The 12,088-nt window shown below is 28.6% G+C and overlaps 1 protein-coding gene across 1 annotated transcript; it reads right to left on the reverse strand.

The window, feature by feature from the left end:
• Positions 1-9,961: 9,961 nt before the first annotated feature.
• LOC106449508 lies at positions 9,962-10,624 on the reverse strand. The gene has a single exon (XM_013891259.3). It carries the CDS (start codon positions 10,533-10,535, stop codon positions 10,170-10,172), a length of 366 nt encoding a protein of 121 aa, XP_013746713.2. The 5' UTR covers positions 10,536-10,624; the 3' UTR covers positions 9,962-10,169.
• Between the last annotated feature and the right edge of the window lie 1,464 nt (positions 10,625-12,088).

The following is a 12,088-nucleotide window of genomic DNA, read 5'->3' on the forward strand; positions in this document are numbered from 1 at the left end:
GGATTTACAAAAGATGTCAAGCCTAATTCATGACATGCCTCGAAAATGGAAGAAGGAAGGAAACATTAGAGGAGTAGCTCTTTCTAGGAAAATATTTCAGTTTATTTTTCAGAAAGAACATGATCTTCTTGATGTTTTAGAAAAATGAGTTCATTCCTATAATGAATGGACTCTAGCTATTGAGCATTTTTCTGAGGTTCCACCTGCGAATTCTGTGCAATTCATTCCTATTTGGGTTCAGATTGAAACATAACAATCAACTATTACACAAAAGCTATCATGCGCATGTTGACATAGTTGGACAGGTTATTGAAGTAGCTTACGACTCGTCCAAAGCTCATGGGTCAAAGTGAAGTTTGATGTGCATAAACCTCTCAGGAAGGAAAATGTTGTTCTCTTACCAAAAGGAGGTTCAACTACTATTTATTTCCCCTATGAAAGAATACAGAAGAGATGTTATTTGTGCAGAGACTCACTCATGAGCATGCTGTTTGCCCGATTTTGGTCATGAAAAAACAAAATCAAGGTTTGGCAAAAATAGCAAATCTGTCTAAGTTAAAACCACTTGTTGAGCCTATCATCAAGGAATCAGATCCTCTTTTTGGTGTGCTGAAGCAAACCAGGTTGATCTCAACTCAATAACAGGTCATCCTACAGTTTTCATGGAATTCTTGAAAGGTATTTATCATTATTTGTTAGCTTTTACTGGAGATGATAGGAAAAGTCAAGAAGAAATGGTTATAAAATCTGTGGGAGAAGCTGGAAAAGATGTGTTTCTTCAAATTTATGCTTTTAGCTTAGAACATATCCCTTTTGTTACAAAGGATCTAAACAAGATTAAGGCTTAGTGTTTGATTATGAATCTGATGCATCGTTGAAGTTCTATGATGGAACATTTTTTCTTCTCCAAAGTTGATAATTGCTGCTATAGGATCCAGAGAAAGACTTGCATTGATTCTAGTGAATAATAATATTGGACTCTCAATTTGGTTGCTTCCTCTAATTATGATGTTTATTTCTCTTCTAAGAGTGATTCGGCGGTTTTTAGGTTATGCTTCTCTGGAGAAGTCCATCCGCGATCATCTCTAAAAATACAAGGCTTGGAGAAGGCCAAGTAAGAGGAAAAGAAGGTTTACTAGAATTAACCATGAGAACATAACTGAAAACTTACCTTTGAAGCAGAGGAAGGATGTTGGTGACGTTGTTAAGGGAATAGCTTCTAATGAATTGGATGGAACCTTCAACAGTGCAAAGCAAAATGTTCCAGTGATAGTTCTTAATGAGAGACTGTCCAATCCATATAGCCTTCTGAGATAGAATTGTCAATGTCCCATCGCCTCATGGAAATATCAAATATGTAAAAAATATTTTCATATCCACTCTAATATTTTAGTTGATATCCAAGTTTGGTTTGGTTATGAGTGTGTACATACTGCGAGTCTGGAAGAAAGTAGTGGTGTGTTAGCAGTTTTTTGGAAAATGTATATTGGTGTAAGTATTTTAAGCTCAAATAAGAATATAATTGATATGGAGGTTCAGGTTGGGAAGCATAAGGTTTTTGTTTCGTGTATTTATGGTGATCCTACAGAAAGTAAAAGGCACTTGATATGGGAGAAGTTATCACGGATAGGCATGAGCAGAAGAAGTTTGTTGTGCATGTTTGGTTATTTCAGTACCATAAAAAATAATGATGAAAAGTAAGGAGGACCAAGTAGAGGTGAAGCAATGTTTCAGAACTTCAATGATATCCTGAAGATTTGTAAGATGAGTGAACTTATGACTTTTAGGAATCCTTTTTCATGGGTTGATATGAGAGGTAAGGATTGGATTCAGAGCAAACTAGATAAAAGTTTGGCGAATAATTTTTGGTTGAGCCTTTTTCAAGCTTATAATCAGGTTTTCTTGGATAAACAGGGTTCATATCAAAGTATGTTCTCATCTCTCTGATAAGCTCAAATGATTCTTAGAGAGTGAAATTCATGTTTGACAAAATTTTACTTGATCTTCCTAATCTAAAGGAAATTGTTGTTAGGCTTGGAATGCCCATAATAGAGAAATGGTTTGCAATTTTCAGCAAGAATTAGAAGATGAATATCAGTCTTGAATAAGTGAAAACGATCTTGTATAATTTGAATGCAAGAGAGAAAATTGGTAAGATTCAAAATACTCTTGAGGAGGAGCAATCTATTAGCTTGCCCATAAGGTATAGACTTCCGGGTATGAAGCAAGAGCTTATAGAAGCTTACCATGAGGAAGAATCATATTGGAGCCAAAATTGTAAGGGAAAATGGTTAAAGTTGAATGATAGGAATTCCAAGTTCTTCTATGTTTCTGTCAAGTCAAATAAAACTTCAAATGTCTTTCATATGCTTCTTAATTCAAATGGAGTTAAGCATATAGCTGATTGATTTATAGGTAAGAGAATGACTACTTACTTTAATAATCTTTTCACTTCATCTCCTTCAGATTTTCGGGAGCTTTTTGAAGGCTTTGTTCCTAATGTTTCACCCAAAATGAATGGAGAGCTTGTGAAAGAAGTATTTGATGAGGAAATTGTCCAAGCAGTGTTCTCATTTAGGGTCTCTTGTGCCCCTGGAACGGATGGAATAACTGTGCTGTTTTTCAAAGATTCTAATATAATATTGGTCAAGCAGTAAAAGAAATAAATTCCTTAGATCATGAGCTTTTCCTAAGGAGTGGAATCACACTCGCTGATTCTAAAGGTGCTGCATGCAACTATGAAAGAGCTTACACCTATCAGTCTTTGTTCAGTTCTTCTACAAGATAATATCTCAAAAATGAAAAGACTAAAATACATTTTATTACAAATGTAAAAACAGATATCTTTCAATATGAATATAAAAAGTAGTTAGGTTATAATAATTATTGTTATTATTAGATAGTAAAATATTTAAACTATAAAATCAGTTTTTCACAAAAAAAAATAAAATAATCAAGTTGTCGAGACATAAGGATAAAATCCGATATTGTTTTTGCTAAAATCGCAAAATCGATTTTCGCAAAAGCCGCTAAATTATTTTTATATGCTAAAACCGTTAAACTACATATTTTTGTTAAACCACAAAATCAGGATTTGCCCTCAAAATTGATTTTTTTTCCAAAGAAGCAAACTCATATTTTTCCCACCAAAACCGAAAATCATGTTTTCCAACAACCCCGAAAATTGTTTGTTTTTGCCAAAATTGCAAAATTGGAATTTTCTACCAAAACCAAATATCAGAGTTTCTCGTCAAAACCGCAAAATTCGGTTTTCACACCAAAACCACAAAATGTTTTTTTTTTCGAAAACTGTGAAGCAATGTATAAGTTCTCCATATTGCAGACCCTTCTTTTATATGAAGCAGTCTATAAGTCCTCCATTAAAACTGATATTGTAAGAGGTAGTTGTACTTGTAATACATTCACAGATCTAGTTGACTAATGTTTCTGGAACCTCAAAATTCAGCAGTAGATTGAGTAAGAACTTGCAGTCGAGATTATCAAAGGAATTTGAAAGGTCGATTTTAAGGCAGCCTCTAGTAGTTTGAATCGCTTATGGAAGTCAACTTCAAGTTATGATGCCAACTATCACAGATAAGACATGCTTTAATAAACCGAACATGATTATATATATTGAGTCGCTATGGGATAAATAGTTGAAGTATTTCTTTAGGAGTCTTGCTGTTATTTTTAGACTGTTGAACATCAAGAAACCGGACGGGATTGACTTAGTACATCAGCCCCCTTAAATTTTGGTATAAGAACGATTGTTGTTGCTTTAACTCCCTTAACATCCCGCCTGAAGTGAAGAACTCCTTAACAGCTAGCACCACATCACTGCCTGCGAAGAATGCGGCATGTTCCTCTACTCACACCACAAGGGCAACTATTTTGACTGTATATATCCGACCGTCAACAAGAAACTCAAGGTCGATACAAACGTTCTCAAGAACGCCAACCCTAAGGACCCTAAAGACAAAGCTCCTTCGCAACTCCAGGATCTCATCTCTGATGAAAATCTTTTAAAGTGATCACAGGAGATTGATCGAGATGTTAGGTTTCAACAAAACGAAGGCCAGTTTAGACTTCTGGTTATTATTTTCTTATAATAATAATAATAATAATAATAATAATTATTATTATTATTATTATCATCATCATATTTATGTTTATTTATTTACATTTGAGAGTTTCTTTGTTTGATTGTATGTGCCCGTGAGATTTGATTGTCTTAAAATTTTGAGATAAATGTCTAATTAATGCAAACTTCTGCAGAAGTCATGAAGATGAGATTAAGCAAATCTAGCAAGACTGTTCTAATTTGAATTCGATAGCTAGATTTGCTTAATCTCATCTTCATGACTTCTGCAGAACTCCCTCTGTTTTGGTAATAAATGTCACTATAACTTTTTTTTTCTTGTTACATAAAAAATATTACTTTAAAATTTTAATGCCAATTATACTTAGTTTCAGCTGAAAATTAATTGTAAACTTCATTGATTTTATAAATAAATTTTTTTATCTGAAGACTATTGGTCAAATATGTGTAATTAATAACAATTTAAATACAATTCAATCATTTTCTTAATTTATGTGAAAAATGTCAAAGTGACACTAATTAAGAAACATACACTAATTAAGAAACATAGGGAGTAACTTATTTTGCGCAAAAGTTTATGGCATCCTAGTTAAAAATGACTAATTTTTAGTATGAATTAGGAATTTTGGTTTAAATCAATTTCTAACACATATGTTTATTGAAGTTCTAAAAATATTTTATTTTACAGGTAAGAAAATTGTGACATGTATCTATCTTTTACAATAAAGTTGGACTTTATCTAATCTTAGAGAGCCAACTCAGCAAAGGTTATGCCAAATTTTGACAAATGTCATAATTTTGAAAAATTAAGAAGTTGTCTCATATTTTAATTTTAATTTTTTATTGATATCAAATCTATTGACAAAACATTTAATACCTCATAAAATTCAACAAAAAATTTGACATCAGTCATTCTATCCACATATATAAATTTAGCAACAATATATAGTAAAAAGTATTCATAAACAGAAAAAAGAGAACCACTTACGATATCATATATGTTTCATCAAATCAACCTAAACAGTGAACTTTACGAAATACTTTATCTTTTCTAGTACCAAAGTTTAATCTAAGAAAAAAAAAAGAAACAATGGAAAACCATAATCAATGATTAATACATATTACATATTATTTTAGATAAAAATTTCACTTTGAAAACTAAAAACAAAAAAAAATACAACAAATACAACAAGAAAAGTTTTGCTACAACTACATATAGTAAGAATTATTATTTAAAAAAAAAAGAGAGAACCATTTACAATACTGTACTTGTTTCATTAAATTCAGCTAAATAGTGAACTTTATGAAATACTTTCTCTTCTTTTCTGGTTCCAATTTTAATCTAAGAAAAAAAAAATATGGACAACTAAATCAATGATTAATACATAATCAAAGATATCCTTTTAGAAAAACAAAAATTCACTTTGAAAACCAAAAACTAACCAAATATAACAAATACTACAATAAAGTTTAGTTTAAATAAATAATATAACTTGAATTTAGTGAAACTTTTAAACAACAACTAACGATTTAATGAAAAATACAATCCAAAATACATAAATTCAAAAAAAAATAGAAAATTAAAAAAGGGAAATCAACTTACGATATATTTTTCCACTTTTAATCAAACATAGAATTATAAAAATAAAAAAGGAATGAATTCAAATAAATTATTTTTACTTCTTTGTCACCAACCTCAAGTTTGGATAAATTAACAAAAATGATGAAAAACATAACCAAAAAGCAATATATAATCAAAGACACTATAAACAAATAAAAAAAAAGTTTGAAATAAATAAAAAAATAACAAGATATAACAGAAGGACAATACATCTTTAGTAAGAATATATAATAATAACACTTAAGCTTGGTACTAATAATTTATTTTCTACATAAGTTTACATTAACAATGAATAAGAGAATGATATCTCACGTTTCCTCAAAATCATACAAACGAAAAAATAAATATAAAAGAAATCTAACAAGAATTATAATTTTTCTGGTCACAAAACTCAAACTTGAAAAATTAACAAAACATAGAAAACCATAACTAAAGATTAATACATAATGTATTTTTAAATTGAGAGGCAAAAGTACACATATAACAAACATAAATTATAATTTAATGAAAATACATAATATAAATTGAATTATGTGAAAACTTTAGTAAAAATAATAATTTAGTGAAAATAAATCATATAATCTAATAATATGAAATTTCACAAATGAGTATAATTTTCATAAGAACAAAAGGTAAACAAGTCTGTTTACGTTATTGTCATTAAGGTTTCACAAATACATGCCAAAAATATAAGAAAGAGTGAATCTTAGATACTTTTTTGTCACCAAACTCAAACTTAAAATAATGGAAATAATTTCTGGAAAACCACAACCAATTATTAATTACTAAGTAAAAAATATTTTATATAAATAATTCAGAAAATAAAAATAACACTAGAAAATTAAGTAAAACATATAAAATAACTCAAAATACATAATATATAAAACATGAATTTCAAAAATAAATATAGGATATTCATAAGAACAAAAAATTTGGAAAATACATTAATGATACTGGTTTTCACTTTTTATCAAACCAAAGTAAACTAAATAAAAATGAGTACATGGTTTTCTTTTTCTTTTTCTATTTGACTACTAAACTCAAACCAAAGTAATTTAACAAGAAATTTATGAAAACCTATAGCTGAAAAATAATACATAGTCAAAATGAAGACTTTAAGAACAATTATTGAAAAAAAAAAGATATAGCAAATAAAACAGTAAACAAAAGAACGATAAAAATATATTGTCATGATATAAACAAGAGATCAAAGGTTATTGTATCTAAATAAATGTGATAAATAAAAATCCCATTTCATGAATTCCAAAAAATCTTCAACTACAAATTAAATATTTATATGAAAATTAAAAACAGAATATTTGTACAATTAAAAAAGAGATGCTATGAAATAATATGAGAAAGCGAATAAGCGTACATATCAAATTAATAATTTAAACTCTATACGTTCCAAAGATCTACACCTCCAAAATGAAAATAGTCCATTAAAGCTCTTAAAACTATATAATAATCTTATTATGAAATTTTATTTACACAACAAGACTAAAATTAAATATCATAAAAAAATTTAAGAAAATAATAGAAAATGATTAAAAATTCACACATGAGATATACTAAAATATATAAATATATAAACAAGTGTTACAAAAATATCTAATGAAAAAGAATTTCGCATGAGCCGCAGACCAGCTACTAGAGTAAAAAGGATTAATAGATTCAATAACAAATGTATAAGACTGAGAAATAATCAGTAATTAATGTATTGAATTTAGACAATATTTTCGAGGTTTTTTACTTTACTTATTTTTATAATAAAAAATATATATATATATATATATATATATAAGATTGTTACATTTAAAGAAAATTTATGAAATGTTATTTCTAACAAGAACAACAAAAAATACCAAAAATAATATTGTTTTTAATTGTGAGTAAACTACATTTTAAAAATATATGCACTGGATTTAAAACATTATTTTATTATATTATTTGTTCATCCTTCTGTCCTACGGGCTAGTTTTAAATATATCTATTACTAAGAAAATCATGACATATAAATTTCAATTTACAGAAGTTAAAATTTAAAGCGAAAATTTGAAGTAAATAAATAAAACGACAGTTGTCTCCCAAAATGACAATAACTATAATAGATTTTTAAAATATACAATATGTTGAATACGAGGAAAAAATTATATTTAAGTTCAAAAAGTAGATATTTTCTTACAAAATAGATATTTTGTTTTTGTTTTCTTAACAACATAGATATTTTGTTTGTGTAAGGAAATAAAAATATCACATAGACACAGAAAATAGGGAAAAGCAACATGCGCATTATAGCATTGTAGTATAAGGGGCCTATGAAGTGTATATATGAGAAATTTTAAATTAAAACGAAAGCTTTAAAGGAAGGGATCACATGGTAGAGTTAAGCAAAGGGAACTAACAAGTCGCAATCATCGTGACCATGAATTACATATATGTTACGTAAATACATATACGTATATACATGGATGTGGCAAACTATGTAATTATTTGTAAATGTTTGTGACGTCCTAATGGGACAAAAGACAGCATATATTTGGACTGATGTACGTATCTCTCTTCCTTCTTTACTTTTATGTCGCACTCTTCTATCTTTAGTTCTGTAGTTTAATACTACTATAGAATATAATTTGTTAGTTGATCAAAAAAAATATATATATAATTTGTTATTTTTCACTTCTAGTTTTTTTTTGTTGCTAAAAATTCCTTATATATTATTTGAGAAGCATTGCAATATTTTTTTGTACCCACGTATCATCACTAAAATAATTTTTAAAATCTTTAGAAAAATAGGTTGGTCCATCTAAATATATAATAAATTTTTATTAAACCATAATAAATACATTATTAATATGCTTCATTATTTTCTTAAATAAAATTACGGAATTGCTTAATGTGGCTAAAGTATATATAACAATTAATGATTTTGAATAATAAAGATTTGATAAAAATAAATGCGTATTATAATTATATTTGTTTAATTTTAAGCTATTAAAATAAATTAAACAATCATAGTAACCATATAATAAAAATTAAAAAAGTTATTTATATATTATGTTTTGAATTTTTAAAAACGAGTATAAATTAATAAAACTGTTAAAAGTTTTACATTCAAATTTTGTGATCTATGATTTAAAACTTTTGTTATGACATGATACAAATAATTAAAAAATAATATAAGTTGAAAGTCTCATTTAATAAGTATCAAAAATAAAAGATATATAAATATATGTATCATTTTAAATTAAACTATATGCCATATAAAAATACATAAATATCTTAATTTTGAAATTTACTTTGAACATTTTTCTTATAAAAAATTTGAAAAAATATTGACAACTTAATTATTTAAAATATTATAAATTACTTAAACCATTAATCCAGAGTGAAAAATTTTGTTATCACTAATTTAGACATTTTGCTATAACAAATACAAATGATAAAAAAAAATATGAGCAAAAAGCATCATCTAATAAATATTAATATTAAAATATACCATATATACGTTACTATCATTTAAATTTAATTATATATCATATCAAATAGAAATAATATTTTTTTGAATTATAAAATTTATTTATATGTTTGCACCAGTTTAATTATATAAGTAGTAGATAATAACTTTTTAATTATTCAATATATATTTATTATATCATAATATGTTATAAACAAATAATATATAAAATGATTTATATATATAATGTTCATCCCGTGCAAGACGCGGATCTTAATCTAGTAATCTATAAAAGAAAGACTTTACAATAAAATCAAATATAAGAACATAAAAGGAATGATGTGCTAGAAACATGATATAAATTTAAACTTAACAAGCTATCAATTACTAAAAGCCTCCACCACAAGAAAATCTGAATCCTTAAGTCTTATGAGGAAACTCATTACACATGTCAGCACCATTTATTTACTTTTTAACATTTAGTTATTTGATGTTTCTGTCACTTTATCTAACACTCTAATATCCTTTTCTCACTTTCCTAATTTTTGTTTTCCCTGAAATCATGTTCGATTTGTTGTTGCTAGTAATCAGTGATCAAATCATGTTCGTTCTCAGTTGCAAAAAAAAAAAAAAAAAAAAAAATCATGTTCGTTCTGCAATTTTGGTTCGACCGAGAGTTTCAGGAATAGATAACATCAAAAAGTTATCGTTAGTTGCGGAAACGTTTCAGGAACAATAAAACAAACATACTTTGATTGTTGTTGCTAGTCGGTGGTAGCTAACATTAACAATCAAACAAACTATTAAACGTGTCGCTAGTCGCTCATGCCAACAACGAGCAAGCAACGCGCTTTGATTAGTATGTCGGAGAACAAAAATAAGACCATTATACATTAAACTACGTAAAACCATAAAGGTTTAAAGTACGTAATACATAAAAATAAAATGCTTAAAGTTTCAGAAAACAAAATCATAATTTAAAAATATGAACATTATAAGACAAAGTCTTCCGTCTGATCAGAGGATGGTGCTGATCCATATATCTCGATTAGCTTTTGCAACACGATGACTTGGTTCCTAAGCCTGACGATGTAATCCGCCGTTTCTTGAAACAGCTGTTCCGTCTCTCCACTATTTGGTTTCTCCTCAACGTGACGATTGTGATACGTCTTGTTCGTCTCTGACGGAGGAAGAAGACTCTTAAGCGCTTGAAGCTTCTCGGTGAACTTATCTCCACTGTTTCCAGAACAATTCCTGATAATGCTGGCTCGTGACGAAACATGTGATGTTCTGCTTCCTTGTTTCTTGCTGTTTCTTCTTCCTCCTCTCGAGGATCTTTGGGTCTTCAATATTCTCATCCTGGACGAAGAAGAAGAGAGGCTTAGTTAGAATAGACTCTTGTTTCTTTATTTGTTTGAATGAGAGAAGAAAGAAGATTGGGGTTTATGTACGCTTGGTCACTCTTTATGCCCCCGGAGTTACTGTTTATTACGGTAGTGCCACTAGTGGTGCTTTCATTCCTCTGTTTGTCGTCTTGTGCTTTTTGTTTTTTGGTTGGGCCCTTGTGGTTTTGAAAAATCATGATAATATCTTACTCTCACGTGCTCGTTGCCAAGTATCTTTTAGGGGCATAACCGTATGTAAGCAAATTTCATCCAATCTATATTGGAACTTCATATTCAACATAGAATGATGTTGCTACAATCGTTATTAGCTTATTATTTAACTTATTTTATCCTTTTTTTGGACAACCCTTATTTTATCTTCTTGGGTCGTTTCATATTTCTTTGAAGAACAAGCCTAAATTACTAAACCATTAGTTTCCAAATTGTCTGAATGTTTGAGTTGTACGAATACCGACAGCACTGACATGTGGAAAGAAGGGTATATCTGTAAGTTCCAAAGATCGGAGAAACCGGTTAAGTTAGCAAAGAGAGGAAGTGGGTGACGAGTGCACATTTGCCATATGATTTGACAGTAAAAGCCTGAGCCTTCTGTGAGGGCACATGATAAGTGTTTTTGGCAAATATTTTTCCCTATATTACCCTTCCATAGTTATCCGTATTTCAGTTTATTTACATATTTAGAATTAACTGTACGTACGAAGGACGTTCACTTTGTTTATAATCAAATGATTCAGTCAGTTTCATTTGACCTAATAAGTGTTTTCGTTTGATATCTTTGTTGGACCCCTTTTTGTTTTGTCAAGGTTGGACCCTTTGTTCATTGTAATCTTTGTTTTACTCTTCTGTTTAACATGGGTGATAACTCGTGTCTTTTTCTTTGTACTAAATGTCAAAATATCATAAGAATGCACATTGATGATAAATTGAATTTGAAAAATTTATTCCTTTCTGACTACGTATTCTAAAAAGACATTGTTCTTCTACTGTGTTAAGGAAAATAATTTGAAACCCTATTTTCTATTTAACAAACAAAAACTATGTTTTTGTAGTCACGAATTATGAAATTATTTGTTTATGTTCACATTTGAATATGTGACTATGCCATTATCAACATTCCAAAACGTCTTTCAAATTTTCTTAATTTTATAAGTGATTTCATTATATACTTTAGACTTGCTAAAAATATAACCTAAAATACTAAAGCCAATTATTTTAGCGTTTTATGAATATCTTATGAGGGGCAATTTGGTCAATAAAATGGGAGATGATAGGCGCATTAAAATAAAATGTGCTTCGTAGAGAGGGTGTTGCATGTGAATGTGTTGTGAGCCAGCAAAACCTCATTGGACTAACAGTTTTTTTTTAAAGATAAATTTTGAATCAGAAAAACAAAAGTTATTTTGAAGTATGAGAACCGGGAAAAACTAAACCGGAACCGGTTTGATTAAAAAGAGAGAGAAAAGAGCATGTGAAAGCACATGGAATAAGAGAAAGCAAAGGAGACA

The sequence above is a fragment of the Brassica napus genome, chromosome A4 (assembly GCF_020379485.1).
Source record: "Brassica napus cultivar Da-Ae chromosome A4, Da-Ae, whole genome shotgun sequence".
In the NCBI taxonomy this organism is placed as follows: Eukaryota; Viridiplantae; Streptophyta; class Magnoliopsida; order Brassicales; family Brassicaceae; genus Brassica; species Brassica napus.